We start from the raw sequence: 21,040 nt of genomic DNA, 5'->3' as shown, positions 1-21,040 counted from the left end.
ACAAAACGTTCCAGATTCGATTTTGAGACATACTTGAAATGGGTGGTCCCACTGACGACGGCTGTAGAACTCTTAGTCTCAACTGTGAAAAAAATAATGGAAAATAAGATTTAATACGTTTAAATGCATTGGAGCTAATTCGTATAATTTGCAGAAAAGGACAAGAGCGTACAAGCCCTGACAAATCCCCCCGTATCCAGAATTTTGAAATGGCATATGGACATATAAAACTTTTACGTATGAAAGTGTGCATCAATACATCTACATGTATAATACAGAACTGCATTTTCTGACAAATAAATAATATACATGTACACTAATGCATGTACTTGGTACTTATCTCCTTTGTTTTATTTGTTCACTTTCTAAACATTACATCATAATCTCATATCTGTGCTAGCGCTATTTTTATCCGACATTGCGTGTACAGAAAATAAACATTACGTAATTGTTGTCATTATAAAAATTGGTTTTATTTTTTTCATAAAATCCAATAAAAAAGCAAAAAATGTTTTACTTTAAAGCAAATGAATTAAAAATAAGATGCTATATATATATGATTCGAACACCCTCTCAATAGAGATGTAAGTACTACGAGCCTCCGCCCATCACTGTGAGCTACGTTGACACATTGAGTTATATGTTAATAAATTTAACTGCTTAACAAAATTTAATAAAGTAAAACGTTTTGGTGTAAACCACGAATTTGACCCATTATGGGTCTATACTTCATTTTAATAAATCAGTAATAAAAATAAATAAAAACTTATTTTTTAAATAAAGTACTTTTCGATGGAGTCAGGATTCATTCATATATAAATTTTGCAATTTAGAACATGTAGTGAATGACCCAAGATTTAGGCAAAAATACGATGTACAGCTTAATTTGGAAACCTATAACTGCCGTGTTTATAGAAGAAAACCACAGTATTGACTTCCGTCGTGAAATTTGTATTAAAACAATGCATACAAACAAAATGTTAGTCTTCTAACTTAAATTGAAATTGTTTCGTCTTCACTGGTCCAAGTGGGGGATTTACAACGCCTTATACGCTCCTGTTCTTTTTAACTTATGTAGATTGATGCTTAAACACCGAGCAAATATTCCTTTTTTTTTTGAAATTTTCAAAAATTTCGGTCGGCACATGGGTTATTATCAAAATATGCAGACTTTTGAAAAATGTAAAACATGAGAAAATTATTGCTGAAAAAATTACTTTGATTGCAAAAAACACATTTAACAAACAATGAAGTATAACATCTGAAAATTTGCAAACATTGGAATTTACCATTTGGTTGATAATTAGACTGAAATTTAATGAACTGTGAACATTTTGTCAGTTGTGTAACAGGTTTATAGTATAGGAAAAAATTCTTAAATGAAATAAAATAATTCTTTTAAAATGATGGACATAAAGTTTATTTCAACAAAATTCATTTAAAGTTATTAGAATTAGATAACAGAAAATATTTGACAAGTTTACATAGTGACCAACATACATGTAACATTTGAGACAAAGTCTTGATGTTACTAAACAAATTTTTAATTTGAGCATTAAAAAGAACACAACTGGATTTTTCTTTCAATGGAACATAAAAAAGACATTACTATAAATGCACTGGTGTTTTCAAATATTATTGTCAGTTAATTTTATTTGGAGAAAAATGTACATGTTACACCATTGATTATTATGTTTTACCACTGACATAAAAGTTACACCACTGACCTAGTGATAATAAATAAGAGATAAGCGTGTTAAATTTTGTAAAATAAACTAATTTCTATTTTTGATTGCATTTAAAACATGATAAATTTGATCTTAAATAAAAGTTTTCGTGCTTCATTCTTTCATAATCTGAAGATAGACACACTGTTACACCACTTATAATCAGTGTAACACCACTGACAGAAAAATTGTAGATGTTTACATGAATTCACTCATTCTTTGATATTATATTTTTTACTATTGGCATCCACACACTTTCATCCACCTTGTACCGAGTTCGAACTTTCTTTGCCTCATCAATCTCACAAACAACATCGTCAATACTATACCAGCTCATATCAATCATACATTTTGGACAATAAAATTGAATTTTCTCCAATTTTCTCCAAAATCAATGCATACATTGCATATACACTTCCTCTTTGTCTATATATGTTTGTTGAAGCTCAGCTAGCATTTGTTACCTTTAAGCATTTGACAGATTTTAGTATAACATAATAGGGAATGTGAAATGTCAGTGGAATAACATATCTTATAATACACTATAAGTCATTAAAAAATTTGATTTTTTAATAAAAATAAAATGTGGATAATTTCATTTCTTTATTAGAAAAAATTTGTTTTTACTTTTATCTTTTAATCAAGTATTTAAATGAGTAAAACATAATTAGAGCATACAAAATGTCAATGGTGTTTCAAATAATGTCAATGGTGTAACAGGTCTCATTTTCCAGATTAAGAAAACACAATTGCAATTATATAGTCAAGCTTTCTTTAATGTGACAGTGTCTAACTTGTAAAATTGATAAATAACAATTGTTCAAAATGCTCAAAATATAAATGAAATGGAAGGAAAAGTAAAATAATTAAATAATGTCATGTGGTGTAACAGTTTTTTCAGTGGTGTAACAACAATTTTTGGTTACACCACTGACCGTTATACCACTGATGTATCCATAGTAAATGTAGCAGTATGACCCAAGAGAACAGATACTACACAAAGCTACATAGCCTATGTTATAATGTGATAAACATTCATCATTTATGTGAAAAACTTTTTTGTTCTTTCATAATAGAAAACCTTAAATAGCACGTTATCCCACTGACACAGTTTACATTGTATTTTTCGGAGCATAGTAACATTTTCTGCCATATTTTCTAGCACAATGATGTCATCACTGATACATTTATCTTTTTAGCAGCAGGGAATGATGTCACTATAATCTGGGGGATTCCAACTGTAGTACAATATTATTTACTTGATGTATTTTAAGATATTTTATATAATTTGCCTTGTAACACCAATGACAAAATTTTTTGTACAAGCATATATCTCATCAAATTAATTGTTTTTAAAAGAGAACTTGTTAAGGAGCATAGCAGAAATTAAAATATAAATGTTGTTTTGAAAATTAACGGTGATTTTTGGAATAAGACATCAATACTATTGAAGATATTGTAGGTTAAAGACGTTGGAAAAATTTAATGACAACATAAATTCACTGAAATCTCATCACAAATAATATTGTTTTAATACTTTAAGCAGTAAAATTGACGATTTATTTGTTCAACAATATAGGTTTAAGTTTCTAAAATCCAACGGTACTGTATATATTCCCCAGAACATTATTTCCCCCCCTTTAAATTGACCCATATATAGCTTTAATTGTTAGAGTTAACGTTCTGTATAATTTTTGTTCTTGTCACTTTCTTCCTCGAACCTACTATTCACACTTACATGTAGTACATGTATATCCGTCCTTGTTTATATATTTTCCTCAGACTTGACATATGTATTCAATGTGTGTCGTTTCATTTCCTGTAATTTAAGATTATGTACTCGTCAATCTTACTGTACAGATTGGATACATATAACACATCGACTTTCTTTGTGAACTAAATTAAATAGATAATAATCCTTCTATAGTATAATAAGATTAATTTTATCTGATGCAATTTAGCTTTTACAATTAATACTTGAAATCAACTGCAAAGGCTGACTTAAATCAACAATTTTGAAGGATTGAATTTAATTATATACGATAATTGGTATCGATATTTTTCACATTCTATAATAAGATATCAGTAAAAAATAATCTAGGGTTTTTCAACCCGAATTTGCCGTAGAGTTATAGCGAAGACAGCTTATACTTGATTGTAATGAGGGTAAGTAGTTTGATTTCTATTATTTATTGTAAATGCTTCTAGTCATTCTTATAAACATTTTCATGTTGAAGTACGTGTATTAACAATATTAAGATTTATTTAGAATATAAAATAAATCAAATTATTACAGCAATAATATATTTTGGCTTGACTCATGTTTAGCGCCCTAATTTTTTTGCGCGTAATGGCATCCCATAGATGACGTCGTTCTGTTTATATTTGACGTCATCACACTTCTAGCTGTTGAATTCAAGAGGTGGGTGCAATTTTTTCCCACCCTCCCTAACCCCATTTTTAATAGTAGTTATATGTGTATCTTTATATGAAATGTTTCATAATTTTGAAAATGTTATTTAATGTTACATATAACTTTATCAATTATGTCATGTGCTCATTTTCTGCTGTAGTTATTTTCAGATAGCCAACAGTTTAAGCGTGTGATCGGTGATCGACTTTGTGCGGAGACTTGCAGTGATTAGTGAGTGGCATTTTGCAGACATTTGCTCCCATCTTTGAATAACAAGAGTTCAAAGACCTATTTTTTTTAATTTCGTCACGACCTACATGTCATAATGAAGTAGCGCTTACTAGTATTCGAGACGCATTTTATCTAATTAAGATAGCTTAACAACTTCTGCTGCGTATCTGCTCACCCCGTACCAGTATGAATGTTGTCATAGTTTATAAGTATTTTAAAACTTCTATAAGGATAATGTTATAAGGATAAGGTTTAAAACGTTATAAGGATAATGTTTATAAGGTTATTAGGATAAGGTAATAAGGATAAGGATTATAAGGGTCAATATGTTATAAGGATAAGGATTATTAGGGTAAATATGTTGTAACATTTTATACAAAAATACATATGTGAATTTTATATAGATTATATTATGTAGGTCGTGGCCATATTCGCCAAAATATATAGAATAAAACAATGAATGAACTTTACACTTGTCTTTATTGTCTACAATAATTAAACTGGTCTATGTGTATTGTTGTAAAATGACTTAATTTTTTACAATGTTAAGGTCAAAATCTGGAAATCAAAGGTGCCTACATTTTTATAAAATTTAAGATCTATTTTTTTAATGATGCTTCATAACAATAACAGTAACTAATAATAGGGTGTACCGGGGCTTAATTGTTTGGTAAACACATGAACAATTATGTTTCAAACAATTATATATATAATTAAAATCGTTAGTAAAAAAAAGTGTTGAAATCTTCCAGTTTTTGATTCTTTAATAATATGAATTAAATTTTGGGGTGAAAGGTATTTTCAGCCTCAAAATGGTTTGTAATAAATGATTTAACTGTTATTTTCAATGCATTTTCATTAATTTTTTTTTCCAAAATCGTTTCGGAGGGATTCTGCAATTATTTGCAACACTACGGATATATGGGAGGCTTTTTAACTGTGGTGAAGGCCTGTTATATAGACACAGTTATATTATTTTAACTACGCAGATTATAGTGAAATTAACAGCATTAGCGTAGGCTTAATCAGAGCTTGGTTATGTAAATGCCAACAATACGGTGTGTCGATGTACCTATTTCATAAATGTCCTATTTCATATGCAATGTCAACGCACGGGTCAAAATCTATTATTATTTAAATATGCGTATGTTTATCTTCATTTAAATCTTGTATGCATTGATGTTATGGTATACATGTATATTTAAATATTATATTATATATATTAGGGCACCGTTGAGCTTCCGTTATTCAACTGTAGTTTATGTATTGAGAAAACAACATATAAAAGTATAATCATATATTATATTTTTCTCTATGTACATCATTTTATATGATTTTGCAACATATCTGCATGATGTTATTACCAAGAATGAAGGTATTTCATTCAGTCGACTGAATAATAACTGAAATGTTTGGAAAGTTTAGTGGATAACAGATGTTGTCTATTTAGTCACTTTTACTTTCACCGTGTGTTACAAAATGACGAGAAATAAACATATACGTTAGACCATATATATGTTTTAAAGTTTTGTTCTCAACCAAAAAAAAGCACAAGAAATTACTAACTGCGCAAACGTTTTCTCCTGTTAGTGTCCGTGTGTGCAATAACAAAAACACCAAACGATTACTTCCAGAAAACTTAAGTGTCTGTTCATGAATTTAGGGGTCATTGGGGAGTTGAAAAACGTACACTATGTTTTTTTGGGTTTTTTTTTTTTTATAATTTTTAACATACCGTTGGTGTGGTAATGTAATCAATCGATTAACAGACATTACTTAAATGAGCTTATATGAGATTATCAAAGTCTATTATAAACAGAGCAGTTTAACCCCCTATGTTTCCATTTATGGGGTTTTTTTTCAGTTCAAGATGCGTTGATCCAGGAAGTTTTTCTTTTTTTAAACAGAACAAGTTCAGTTTTATCCAAGAGGAGATACACAAGCATGGAGTCCATAATCATACAAATGTTAGTGATTTTAGCGACGGTCGTATCCATTAACAGTAAGTAAACGAATTCTTCGTTGAAATATTCATTTAATATAAATTTTGTAATGAAATATATAGAGGACGTGATAGTTTAATCTAAACGCACCCTATTTTCTTCAAAAATGCCTAACTATAGTGTAGCTAATGATTCAAACATGCTACCTTTTTTGTAATCGTTTTGGATCGACTGGAATTTTGTATGACGTGCAATCCTGATGTGGACATCAAGTGACATTGGGTTGAAATAGACTTGATGATCTTTAAACACATTCCTAGGTTTATGTTCAAGGTCACAGTTCATCCTTTAATACAATCCATCCGTAAAAAAAAATTCACTTACAGATTGCCATTGAAGAAAGGTATTCAGTGAACTTTGAGTCATGGTAAAAAGTCAAGTCCATATTTTTTCTGTTAAATCCCTGTTTAGATCAAATCCACCCCATGGCAAAGTTGTCTTCATACTATTCAGAAATAGTGCTTGTAGGTAAAGGTTGTGCAGTGTTCTTAAACCTCGTTTTTATACAAACTTGAAAACATGCTTTTGATCATATCTCCCCGGTTCAATCTTACTGAAAATAAGGTGAGTGCAAAAACACTGAATCAATTTTATAGGTCAAAGTCAAGACTATAAGCAATATATATAACTCCTTGTCTTTATCATTATCTCTCCCCACGTTTTTATATTTGCCTCAAAAAACACTAATATCACTAATAGCACTTGTTGAATAAAAAATAAGCCATGTTTGAGCTTTGAATTGAAGTTTCTAGTCAGAGTTTTAAGTATATGGTCCTTTGAAATTGTCTAATGGTGTCTAGTTGAATACTGTGAAATCATATATTTTTTGTGGGGTATCATTTAAATTTTTTTTTATTATATAACAAAAACAATTTCCCCCAAACAATGTTTGAACGGACATGTATTTACCAAAATTTTAAACATCTAAAGAGACTTCCTATTAAATTATTTTGAAATGCAAATCAACAAATTTGCATTGCCCACGATACTTTGCGCCTCTACAATGACATTGAAAATATTGTTCATAGGAAAACTAGGTGCATGTTTTCCTACGATTATCTGCAATTATACAGGTGCTCTGACCAGGCACCCAACGTCGGATCAAAACATTTTTTGGGAAGTGATAAATTAAAACAGTTGAAAGAAAAACAACTTGTACATTGAGCCCTATATTGAAAACTACACCAATTTTAAAATAATATTAATTACTCATGATAACCATTCTTCTTAAGCTTGAACCTTCTTGAAAATGCAAATTATCCCTCAAACGCCCACCCAGTAAAAATTTTCTGGATCCGCGCATGATTATCATAATTTGATTGGTTGATTTAAATGTTTAATTTTGCTTTCTCGAAATTTCTTATAAGAACATAAATAACTGCAAAGAAATCTAAAATTGTAAATACTGTCCCTAAGGTTAGGTAAAGTTTAAGTAGAGTCAGAAGTAAAGGATTTTCACAATCATGATTACTGGTCAAAAGACAATGAATATATTTGGGTGGCACATGACGCATATACATGTAAATATTGATAATAACGTAATCTATTTGCAGCACAATTTATGTTTAGAAGGGGGTTATTGTACTTGCCACTGTTTGATAGGATAATAACGTAATCTTTTTGTAGCACAATGTTTAGAAGGGGGTTATTGCACTTGTCACTGTTTGATAAGATAATAACGTAATCTTTTTGCAGCACAATGTTTAGAAAGGGGTTATTGCACTTGCCACTATTTGATAGGATAATAACGTAATCTTTTTGTAGCACAATGTTTAGAAGGGGGTTATTGCACTTGCCACTGTTTAATAGGATAATAACGTAATCTTTTTGCAGCACAATGTTTAGAAGGGGGTTATTGCACTTGCCACTGTTTGATAGGATGTAGAGTATGTGCTACCTGTGATACAGGATGGAGCGGTTCAAAGAAGAATTATTGCCAAAGACGTAAGTAAATCATTAAAAAATTAAACGATGAACAGAATTGTTTCTTCAGAAATGCTTTGCGAATAAGGTCAGGGTTTGTTTCATCAATAAAGCATCAATATTAGCCAATTATAATATTCACTCTTACTGACAAGTTTTTGAAACCGAAATCGCGTACGACCTGCATGCGTCACGCCCTGCTCCGTCAATGTATCTAGGTTCCAGTCACATGTACTACGCTCAGCCTTCAACTGACGTCCAACATTTGTACACCGGGCTTATATATATATAACCCCTTCTGCACTTAAACAATAATTATCTATAGTGTAAAACCTATACGTAATACAAAACCTATACAGAACTAGTTGTCCATGGAACAATTGTAGGGTCTTTTCACTAGTAGTTAACGTTGGTGCTTCTATTTTTCTGCACTTTTTTGCAAGGCGGTAGCGATCCAAGGACCCTTGTATCCGAAGGTGAGAGCGTTACCGCCACGTCATGTCACTTCTTACATGTACATGTACTTAGTGTTAAGTAAAAATTTGTTATGTAGTCAGTTTGGATGATGGAAAGAATAGTCCTTCCCTGGGGACTTCAGTGTCTGTTACCCAAAGTTGTGCATGAAATAAATACAAATCAATGCGTTTGACCGTGATAAAATGTCTAAATTAATTCTTAAAACGTAGCTGTATCAGAAAGTCATCTGTCCTTTGATTGATTATAAATAGAATTTTACTTGTTGATGATTGCTGAATTTTGATTTTACCAGCTTTAACTTTTGTTGAAAGAAGCTCTTCAATTGAGTTTGGTAACCGACTCTTCATATTACGAAATTCATTACTCCAGATTTTAAGATTGAGTTTTGAAGAGACATATGTAACAAGAGGTACACAATCTGTTAACTGAATTTATAACACATCAAAATTTCTACCTGTAAAAAAATTGTCGGGAAGTGTCCCAAGTATCTTAATTTAGTAAATGATAAAATTATATCATCAACGGTCAATGATCAATGATCAATGATACTGTATATCATTAGTGGATACTTTGTCATTAGAGGTTGCTACAATGCTTTCTTACATTGAAAAGAACACCCCATTTTGAAATAAAACCAGCACGTGTTGTTGCAAGCTTCTAAGTATTATAAATGAAATAAAATGTCAGCTTGAAAGCATGGTTGCCATGTTTGTGGCGGTATTATCTATTGAAAGATTAAATCTTTGTTTACATTCACGTTTGGTTTTTCTATAAAATTACTGAATGGGGACGTGTTTTTTTATTCAATACTCTCAGCAAGCTTGGTTTTGCTAAGTCGTCATTTTATGATTTACAGTAGGATCTAACGTCCTTAATATTAGTAACTTATTACAATTTTAACGACAATACACTCGGTATTATGTGAATGCAACTTAGAGATCTAGAACCGCCATACCATTTGGATTCTTAATGTGAGGATGGCAATCATTCCTCCTTGATGACCAAGACTGATTCTGATTATTGTTTTGAAATGTTTGCCAAAAAACCCACACAAAAAATGCAACGAATTATTTTCATCGGGAAAAAGTTACTGTCTCAAGGGCGATAAACTTGTTATTGTCCTCATAGCAAATAAAAGTGAATCTTATAATCAGAAAACTTTTCATAGAGCAATAGTTCTTTAGTACGCCACCAGTAGAAGGGGTGGTGTGTTTATATTCCGGTATGTGTTTAAGCAGTTTCATTGTTGCAAATCGTTATCCTGTATCTCAATTATATTCTTTACACAGAGACAAGAAGAAGAAATTAAAATATTTATTTTGAAACTGGAGATTTGAGGTACTTGTCCTTTGCAAATCACCGCCCTTTCTCCAGGAATTCACAACTACATGTAGTAGTCATGACAATTTTTACATAGAACTTTATAATCCAAACCATAAACCCAGTTTCCGTTCAAATAAGATACCCCTTATAGGCGATATTTAAAAATTTATACATATTAACAATTTGATAGATTCGATTCATCAATACCCAAACACAAGGCATAACAAATCTTAGAATGTTGATGAGTATTGCTTATCCCGCTCATGTACCTTTTGCAATCTTGATGCCCAGTAACATAAAAGATGTTTAATTATATGTAAATACATCATCTTTTTTACATTTTAATTTGAAATTATATTGAGTGGCTTGCTCCTGAATTTTATCAGGTTCCCCTTTCTAACATCAATTTACATCAAAGTTTGTTAACATTTGATCAGTAGTTTATGAGGAGAAGTTAAAAATGTTTATAAATTGTTGACCGAGTGCAATCTTTAAAAAAAGATAACAGTAGACCACCCGAGTCATTCAGTGACAACACGTTTTGAAAGAAATATATATAGTTTCAAGAATTCCAAATTAAGGATTTAAATGCTTTCAAAGTTTTACTAAGCCAAACAGATTTTTTCAAATAATATATGCTTTTCTCGTTCAAAGCCTGTTGACGAAACACTCGGAGTAGTTGTAAGAGAGAAATGAAATTATCTAAGTGTTTAAATTTATATTATTCAGAGAACGTAGCATACAATGCAACAGCGATTTTGTCCTCAAATTTTGAGAACAACGTTGCAATGAATGCTGTAGACGAGGACACTGATACATACGCTCTGACAAGAACAGAAAAGAATCCTCAGCTGATAATAACCCTGTCCAATTTATTTACTATCAAAAGAATGTATTCTGTTATTCAAGAAGGTAAGATATATGAATCAAAATCGATTGATCAATCATATCTATCTATCTATCTATCTATCTATCTATCTATCTATCTATCTATCTTTCTATCTCTTTCCATCAATCTATTTATCAATCTTTTATCATTTTATACCTTTTAGTATTTTTTACAGATAGGTTTACCATGTTTTCTGCATACGTCACAAACTCAACTCAAAGGACATTAACTGACGTCAACATGTGTGACAGGTTCTCTGCAACAAGTTATAAAAACTATCGAAATATTACATGCACTGACACATTAACTGGTGATCAAATTGTCATCACGGCAAATTCTACATTGGGGCGTCTTGTGGTGTACGAAATACAGGTTTATGGTAAGTTTATTTTCCTTTTTTTACTTTAAAAATTGAATAAACGACATTGCATTTGAATTGTTAACTTTAATGTTAATAAAGTTTGACCTATATGCATGACCTGATCTTTACAATGTATGATTGCGGGAAAATGATATTTGATTTCTTCTACTGATAATCATTGAATGTTGACAGTCGTGTAATGAATATAATGTAACAAACAATAAATCAAATTATAAAGAAAACAAAACAATAATAAAAAAGCAGTCTCCAAATACATACTAAATTGTTTGTTTTCTTTATTTATTAAACACTTTATATAAAAAAATTTGCCAAGAGCGATTTACTTTTGATTCCATTTATACTTGTATCATCCTGGCTTTTATTGAAAACTTTGACCTGTCTCTATAAAGAACTGTATATTTTTAATACAAATAAAACACAATATTTCTTAGTCTTACCAATCAACACATACCTTTTTAATAATTTAAATGCTTAAACGTACACTAAAATGAAAATAATATAAGGACAAAAGTTCCAGTAACTTTTCAGCATTAAAAGTTTCAATAATTATGAAAATGAATTGCAAAATACACAACACTGTTTTGTGGGATTTAATTCTTTTTAAAAGTAAGAAACTAACGTTTTATGGCAATGTAGAACTACTTTGTATTGATTGCACTATACGCACTGGTCTGAGATTGGGAAAAGAATTTTTTTCAGTCGTCTCGACGCATCAGGCTGAGGTTTCGCCCTTTCATACTGATTAACAGCTACATGTACATGTATTATAGCGCTCAGCAGAACCGAGAGTTGTCAGTCTCCCCGATAGTTTGTAAACTTTTCACATTAATTTGTTCACTTCTTTACTAGAAATACTGGGGCAAATTCAATCTTGATACAAAGATTCCTTATGAAACGGAGATTATAAATTGTTAAAATTAAAAAAAAAAGAAATCTTTATAAAAGAAATATAATCACAAAAAAATGAAAATAGAGTGTGTCGTAAAAAATCTTTTTTCTATGGAATTTTCAAAAAATATGAATACCTTTGTAATTTTTATGCTGCACTAATTTCCATAACAACAACTCTGTGTGACATAACAAGGCATAGCAAGGCATCTTGTGGTATATTATGAAAATTTAGGCATATATAAATAATAAAAATATAATAGTAATAAAGTATTAATTTCTTTTATCGATCGAATTGATTGACCACGCATACACACACAATTTTCAACCAGATAAAACCCTAAAAGGTGTCTGAATTCTAATGAATCACAATAAATCAGCTATTATTGCATATTTTCTACAAATAGTAACATGTTGATTATAAAGTTTACATCTAAATCTATAAAACCAAATAATGACAACTCAAATTCCACGTACATGCTATAAGTCTACTATGTGATGTCACAAAAGCTGTGTTTGACATAACTACCAGTATCACATGTTTTTTGTTCATTTGATTTCAGTATGTAGCCAAGGAACCTACGGAGATCAATGTGACAGTGAATGCCGAAATTGTGTAGACAATAGATGTGATGGATATACAGGGGCCTGTGAAAGTGGCTGCATCATTGGCTGGCAAGGAGCGACATGTGAAACAAAATGCAATACAAATTGTCTGCAAAATAAATGCGACCAAAATACGGGATTTTGCACAGTTGGCTGCAGCGCAGGTTGGTTTGGAAACACTTGTAATAGACAGTGCCCTATGCAATGTGTATTGTCTTGTGATAGATCCTTAGGATGTACAAATTGCCAGACAGGCTATAACGGATCTAACTGTGATCCATGTGACGGGAATACTTACGGCAAAAACTGTAGCTTGACTTGTAAAAATTGTAATGATTGTAATTCTATTGACGGATGCAGAGAATGTATGAACGGTTATTATGGGGATCTTTGTGATCTGTCATGTCCAATTGAAAATTGTGAAAAATGCAACTTATTACTGTCAGGCTTTTCTTGTGAAATTTGTAAAATTGGTTACTATCAAGACAATGCACAGGAATTTCAAAAGTGTGTAAAGTGTCCATCTAGATGTGTTAGTTGTGTTAGCGATTTGAGATGCACCCAGTGCTTACCAAAATTATCTGGAAACCAGTGTGAAAATGAATGCAACATGAACTGTGTCGATGGTTTATGTGAATTTGATGGAACTTGTACATATGGATGCAATAATTCAAGGTATGGTGTTGGGTGTACGGTAAACTGTAGGGAGAACTGTGTGCATTGTTTTACCGGCAATGACTGTACCAAATGTTTACCGGGGTATTGGGGGAAATATTGTACAGGAATATGTTATAAAAACTGTTTGAACTGTACGTCCATGTTTGAGTGTGAAATCTGTAAACCTGGGTTTTATGGAAGCTGGTGTAATGATGATTGTCTTCCACGATGTCTGACCTGTGACTCAGGAGATTCCTGTTCTTCCTGTAGGGACGGCTGGTCCGGACGTTTATGCCAATGTAGCAAAAACTGCAAAAATGAAGATTGCGATAGCGATGGAATCTGCCAAAGCGGATGTAACGGTTTATATTATGGGGAACGTTGTGATATTTCCTGTCCTTTGAAGAATTGTCAAAGATGTGATCAAATGTCTGGCAACTGTACACAATGCGCTAAAGGACTGTATGGGATGAACTGTAGTGTGCAATGCAGCGGGCTGTGTTTGGAAAGGACTTGTGATATGACTGGTGCATGTTTGCAAGGCTGCGAGGATGGATTTGCTGGAAAATTTTGTACCGAATGTAAGTATTAGGTAGATCAAACCCTTTATAATCTTTATTTTTTTTAAAATTTTATTTACCATATTTTAAGCTCATTCAAGTCAGATATCCTTACCACTATAATTGGGTCGCAAATTGTTTACTTATATATTACAAGTGAAATAAACAATTCTTAACACACACATACATGTATTTGTTAAACATTAGCATTGACATAACTGATTTAACAAATACACCGATAATATCCATCTCTTTAGAATCACTGTAAACAAAAGTATTTTAATTAAACCAATTATGCTAGTTTTTTCTTTAAATTATCATGCTAATATGTCGCGAAAATTTCATGAATCGGATTTCATCACGGCTATTTGTACGGATCAAATATTCATTTGACGGTGACAGAACCAGTTAAAGAACTACACCTACTAAGTACCAGATGTGAGTATTATTATACGACTGAAGTGCCCGGTTGGTTTGATATGATTTCATATTTTGTTCTATGTAAAATGTTAAATGAATTTTAACTGCCATTTAAAAAGAATTGAATTAACATCGATCAAATTAAGAACTGTTTTCGATTAGAATATACTTACTGTAGATATCCTTTTATTTAAATGATATTTTTCTTTTAAGTTTTGTGTAAAATGCAGGATTGATATGTGGCCGTTTTCGCCCAAATGGATCACAACAAGTAAGTTGAACAACACTATTAGAGCGTACATGAAGATGAGGGAAAAAGTCCAGATTAACTACATACAAGTACATGTATTTATGAATTTTTATGATTCTCTCTCTCTCTCTCTCTCTCTCTCTCTCTCTCTCTGTGTGTGTGCAGTATTGTTTAACAGACATTTGCTATTTTTAAAATGATTTTAACAGGTTCTGATTCTAGTATATTCCCAACTGAACAGAGAGCAAACGCTTTGAAATAAATAGTAGGCGGTCAGAGAGCGAGAATTTGCAAGTGGTCAGCAGATTCTGAGCGTACATGTAAGCGATTGGTTAGTTGACGTAGAACACGAACAGAACACAAGCGTAACGTTAATCCTGAAGGAACAGTGACCGTAATAGGAAATGTGCATTTGTTAAAACCAGGTTTTCTCTTCGCATCGAAAAAATATTATTATAAGAAAATAAAGCCAAGTTATAAGATATGTATTTTAAATATGTATTATCACATTTACAAAAACATTCAAACGACGCAAATGTTTTGTAAATGTTTGGTTAAAGAATTTTGGCCTGTTTGTTAAAATGATGAAGCCTGGGCTTTAAAAAAACTGAACTTTATTTGTTTTACAACGATTGATAAGCAAGTTCTAAAACTTAAATTAATATCTCTCGTTGGCACGGATGTTAGCGCAAAGGTGTCGTTGGTGTGGGAAGAACTTGGAGTACGCGGAGGGAATCCACCTGTCCAAGCGGGCTACCGCCATACCCTATCACATACGACCACTGTCTATTGCGGGGATCGAACTCGGGTCGCAGCGGTAAGAAGCCATTGCATTGTCTACTACACTACTTGGACATCAAGCCTTGGCATTAACAGATTATACCTCGCATACAGCTGGTTTATTCAGAGCCTTTTTCACATTGCTGATAAGAAACTACCAATTATTACCTTTATGATGAACTACACTGAAACATAATGATAGCATTACTAAATTAAGGTATGAAGATCAATTAGGTAATTTGAATCGGATATCTTTACATTCATACATTTTAAAAGTTTGACGACAAGCGAAAACAAATATTACTGTTTCTTGCAGGTGATAAAAAGAAGCTTTAACATGAAATAAACATAGTAAAACACAAAACTAATTTACACTTTAATTTCGATTACTTTTACTTATTATCTTTTTAAGGTAAATAATTTGATATTGATAATTATTCTACAGTTAAAAGGCCAATCTCGTTAAGATAATCACACCAAAAAAGACTTAAGGAATGTGGGTGATTGTAGAACAACACTTTATGTGCCGTTGCAACAGAACAATGTCAAGAAGAATCCTTCTTAGCTTGAGACAGATCTTGTTAATATTGTTCCGCCTTTGTATGGTTAGAACATTTTGCTACAAATAAACCATTTATATATAAATGAATTCCTTTTGAATGATCGTCCTTACATTCTGCAATACAGATATTTAAATTTCAGGAGAGAATCCATTTTGTGGTACTTGATCAGAAAATCAAAACAGATTATAAACCCCTAAAACTTGAAATATGGTAAACCACTGTCATGCAGTCTTATTTATTTTGCTTAAGAGAGGATGTACGAGAAGTTTTGAGTGAAAGCACCATGCAAAAGCGAATGTAAGTACACTATGTCAATTTTATTCCCCTAGCGAATACGAAATATTCTTGAGTCTTCTGAACAGTCGAGTTTAAAGGTCGATTTGAAAAGTCGCTTCTGTACAATGTGAATGCAGTGTATAATTGATAATGCAGGGGGTTTTTTTTAGTCTAAAGGAACTTATATTTACGTGGTTATGCAAGCATATAGCAAAAGAATGATGGGTTTTTTTTTTACAGGTATGTAACAAAGATAGAAAACAGGTTTGTAGTTGAAGATGAATCATTCATTATTGCTACTTTTCTTTATTGAAGCACGCCTGTTTTGTAACAGTACACTTTTCATTGCACATTTATGTGAACATAATTTTTGTTTTATAATTCCTTTATTTTGATGATGATTTTTTTCAGTACTAGTCTTACTAGCATTGTTAAGACAAATAAGTGTGATTAAAATGGTGCACGTATATTTTCCTACACCTATTTGAATAAAGTAAATATGATGATAAGTAAAAATGAAGTTTTTTCTTTCACTCAAAGGAAGATGGCTGTCTCGCCAGGATACTTCACAACAAAGCACACAAACAGATAGGCATCACATTGAAAAGATAACACCTAAAACAAAACAAGCAATAAAAAAAGACTTTTAGAGCAGGATATCTTCCAAGGATGCTTTACATTTACTTTTAAAAAGGTGTATTTAACTCTCGGTTATACAGCCTATAAAGCTAAAAAGACGCTAGTAAAAAGCAAAAAGGAAAGTAAGGCATATTTATGAATTCATGTCAGCTTTAATCAGCAAACTCATGCACATGAAAATGTTCACGGTGTCATTTCTGAGTGTTGATCTTCTGTATTCTTTGATAGGTAATACATATACATGTAGATGCACAATAGGCATGAATGATGATGCTGATATGAAGGACACCACAACTGTACATTTAAGGACATCGTCAGAGAGAAGTTCTTATTGGAAAACTGATTTTGTAAGTGTTGCTGAAACCAGTAAACATGAAGTGAAGGATAACTTAAATCTTGGTTTTTATTCACATACATTCTAATTTCATACACATTTTTTAAATCATAAAATATGTGTTTTGTAAAATTTTGATTTCACTCTTTTCTTTTTATTTTAGAACGAACTTCAGATACTTTACATGAAGTTAGCAGCCATTTCTTTTGAACAAGTCCCTCTTGTTTCATATGAGCATAATCAGTAATATGAGTGAAGGTGGAAACAATGAAACAGGATTCACATTTAAAGGTAGCATTCTGAGGCGGCAAGGGCAACCAGTGCTGATGATGGACTAAATCAATTTTTATTGTATCATCCTCCAAACCATATTTAATTGGAGACAACTTTTAAAAAACCAATACACAAATCTAAGATCTAATCTTATTGAATGTTTCAAGGATAAAATCCCAGGAATTAATGAACATATATAACTATCAAGGAAAAGGATAAACAAGTCAACTGTATCAAATTTTTAGCGAGAAGTATTAGCGTTTTCTGTTAACGAGTAGACTACGATGCAAAAGATGATATGTTTTTTGTTATCAGTTTAAAGATGCTATATAAGGAAGAGTTAGCAATCCAGTATGAAGATACTGATGTGTTTAGCTTGGCTTGTTGCAGTGATTTGTCATTAATTGAACCTTTTATGTAAAAGAAAGTAATTTCATCTCTTTTGTGCAGAGACTTGTAACATTTTTACCCAGTAAACATATATTAGTAATCTGAAAGTTATTTACGTACGAGACACTTTTATTGGCATATTGCACTGTTTTAAGTGAGTCACCATCATGCCCTAAAGTGTATGTATTTCTAGATCAAGAAATGTGATAAAAATTTTAGAATTTTTGAATTCATATTAAATGTTTTCAAATGAACACATGGTTAATGAATGGACTCTATATATAGAGAGAGAGAGAGTATCTACAGTACGTCCCGTTTTGTAATTTTAACAGTACATAGTTTTGTGTTATACATGTACATTTATCTTTATTATGTACATGTAATTCAAATTTTGTGAATATCGTTTGTGAATTCATGATACTGAATTGATGAAGAATCAGTTTAGTGCGAATAATGTCTGTATTACTTTTAGATCTGCAATGAGACTTCAGACGTTTTTTTTTGTATATGTATGTGTACTGATCACTGCAAAATCAATTTGTTCTTAATACTATTAAAATAGTGCCTGTTTTGGAGGGTAACAGTTGAAATTGACACCCCGAGAAAACCATTGTCAACCGACGCGAAGCTATCCTCCCAAACAGGCATTATTTATTTTGTTATACTGAATGTCTTAATTTTTAAGAAAATTTTACTGCTTTTATATAGGAATAACGTGAATTCTACAGCGAACCGTACGCGCATAATTTTCGCGCATGTAACAATTTTTAATGTTACCCGTTGCTAAGTGTGTTGCTAACACTGAGGGTAATAGAACGGATTATGAACTGCGTCTTAACCAAATTTCAGTATTTAACATGAAAGTATAACAAATGTGTTTATCTCCTAAAATGAGACCAAAGGTGTTCATAGGGCAAACAAATAAGGTATATGATGAAAATTATGAAAAATTTTCTGTGATTTCTGTTCGAGCACTAATTCATCGAGTGGTGATTATCTAAATATGTTCTGTAGAGCGTATAAAAAACAAAACTATTAAAAGTGTTGTTTTTATTCTTAGTTGCAACAGGAATATAGTTAATATTCTGACGTAAACAACAGTGTTGCAGATAAGGAAGATCATTATAAGTTCGATATGTATAATTTTGTAACAATTTTAAAATATCAGTTTTTTAAAATATATTTTTATATATCTTACTGTTTGTCAATTAATTAATAAATATGACAGTGTTTACTATTTTAATTAATATGTAGTAATGAAATAATAGATTTGAAACTTGTTTTGCTTCAATAAATCTGTATGTGAGACAAACAATGACTGTTGAAATCATGTGAAGAAGGGGGTATACTCACATTATATAGAAACCGATTGGAAAATTGGCAAATAAAGACAAGCATTTTTGTAACTTTAAATTGAAGATGTATTTTTTATTCAGGTTAAAGCATAATTTAACGAAATTATCTCAAAGGAACCATCCTTATTGCTTTATTACGAACTATCGTGATTTCTTTTTTCAATAAAAATAAAAAATACACTTGTTTAAGTTTTAGATATCCGTAGCAATTTAAACACATGTATAAGAGAATGTTTTCCCCTAACACATTTGATGAAAATGTTGTTTTGCAGTATTATACATTGTTACAAATAATGGAGCAATTTACGAATATGATTGCTTTTAAAATCGTTTGCACACAGACGAATATGGCCTATAACTGTTAGTAAGATCAAATTTACATATTATGTAAAAATATATACAAATGTACAAGATTTCCGCTACATATAAACGATACTTTACATAAACCTTACAAGTGTTTGTTTGCTAAGGACACTCTTTGTACACCTATATACACTGTATACACACTTATTTAATATAACGAGTTTAAATATGCATGCACAGTTATTAACTAAATAAAAGGTGTTTCAAGTGCTTTCAGAACAAGTCATATTGCACTGTACAAATGATACAGATTAACGCAATTGAAACCTCCATAATAACATCATTCTGATACTTTGGGACGAAAAAATAATGGTATATGTATTTACATGTACTTTGCCATTAAGAGTATTTTATATATAAAGGCATCATTCATGTTTTATGGACCGGTTCATGTCGAAATAGCCTTGCTATACACTTTATGTACGCCATATGTCAACTGTGTAAACATCGTTTGAAAGCCTGCATGTACACTGCGTCAAATCAAATCTGACTTTGGAATTGTATACATATACGACATTGATAAAGCTTTCTTTTTTTTACTGATGGTGGTGAGATGAGATGGTAACAGGTACAGTATTAAGATAAGCAGGACGTGGTCTGATGAGATACATTAAGACTCATCTTCCGTTTCTCTTAGTACTAACACAATTCAGCTAGTATACTTCATCTCCTTTTCCATACAAGCCCGTTGCAGTTTACGGATAAACTTAAGTGGAGGAAAACGGATTTTTCTGAACAAACCCGTTTTCTTTTCCTTCCTAAACGGAAGTGGGGAAAACCGATCAAAATCATACACTTTCGTATCCTTCAAATCCGAAAACACTTTTTAGCTCACCTGAGCTGAAAGCTCAAGTGAGCTATTCTGATCACATTGTGTCCGTCGTCCGTCTGTCCGTCTGTCTGTCCGTCTGTCCGTCTGTCTGTCCGTCTGTAAACTTTTTACATTTTGAACTTCTTCTCTAAAACCGCTTATCCAATTTCAACCAAATTTGGTACAAAGCATCCTTATGTGATGGCGAATATAAATTGCAAAAATAAAAGTCCGATCTGTATTCCAAGCGGAGAAAACCTTGAAACTGTAGAAAAAGGGGGTGCATTTTTAAAAATCTTCTTCTCAAGAACTACTGATTCCAATTCAACGTAGTTTAGCATAAATTATCCTTGTGGGAAGGAAAATATAAATTGCAAAAATTAAGTGCTAATTCTGTTTCAAATCTGAGTTATTACGAAAATAATAATAAAGGAAATGCGTGTTTCAATCAGTTTAATAGCTTCGGGTTCGGCATCCGGTAAAATGGGTAGGCAAGACTTGGTCTGG

General features: G+C 31.6%; 1 protein-coding gene and 1 pseudogene across 1 annotated transcript; both read left to right on the top strand.

Moving 5' to 3' along the window:
- The first annotated feature begins 6,171 nt into the window (after positions 1-6,171).
- On the top strand, positions 6,172-14,800 carry LOC128166138 (multiple epidermal growth factor-like domains protein 10). Its single transcript, XM_052831095.1, has 5 exons — positions 6,172-6,373; positions 8,208-8,318; positions 10,827-11,009; positions 11,162-11,365; positions 12,820-14,800. Exons 1-5 carry the CDS (start codon positions 6,316-6,318, stop codon positions 14,109-14,111), a joined length of 1,848 nt encoding a protein of 615 aa, XP_052687055.1. The 5' UTR covers positions 6,172-6,315; the 3' UTR covers positions 14,112-14,800.
- Positions 14,801-15,429: 629 nt separating this feature from the next.
- LOC128166144 (uncharacterized) lies at positions 15,430-19,234 on the top strand (annotated as a pseudogene).
- The last annotated feature ends 1,806 nt before the right edge of the window (positions 19,235-21,040 follow it).

The sequence above is a fragment of the Crassostrea angulata genome, chromosome 10 (assembly GCF_025612915.1).
Source record: "Crassostrea angulata isolate pt1a10 chromosome 10, ASM2561291v2, whole genome shotgun sequence".
Lineage (NCBI taxonomy): Eukaryota > Metazoa > Mollusca > Bivalvia > Ostreida > Ostreidae > Magallana > Magallana angulata.
Note: the sequence above shows the minus strand (reverse complement) of the source record. Positions and strands in the feature narration are given on the sequence as shown.

What these genes read in the sequence shown, in the direction of transcription:
- LOC128166138 (XM_052831095.1), top strand. Translation starts at nt 6,316, where the DNA reads ATGGAGTCCATAATCATACAAATGTTAGTGATTTTAGCGACGGTCGTA. An exon ending in GACGGTCGTATCCATTAACA is followed by an intron (nt 6,374 to 8,207) that starts GTAAGTAAACGA and finishes ATCTTTTTGCAG; the next exon opens with CACAATGTTTAGAAGGGGGT. An exon ending in GAAGAATTATTGCCAAAGAC is followed by an intron (nt 8,319 to 10,826) that starts GTAAGTAAATCA and finishes TATATTATTCAG; the next exon opens with AGAACGTAGCATACAATGCA.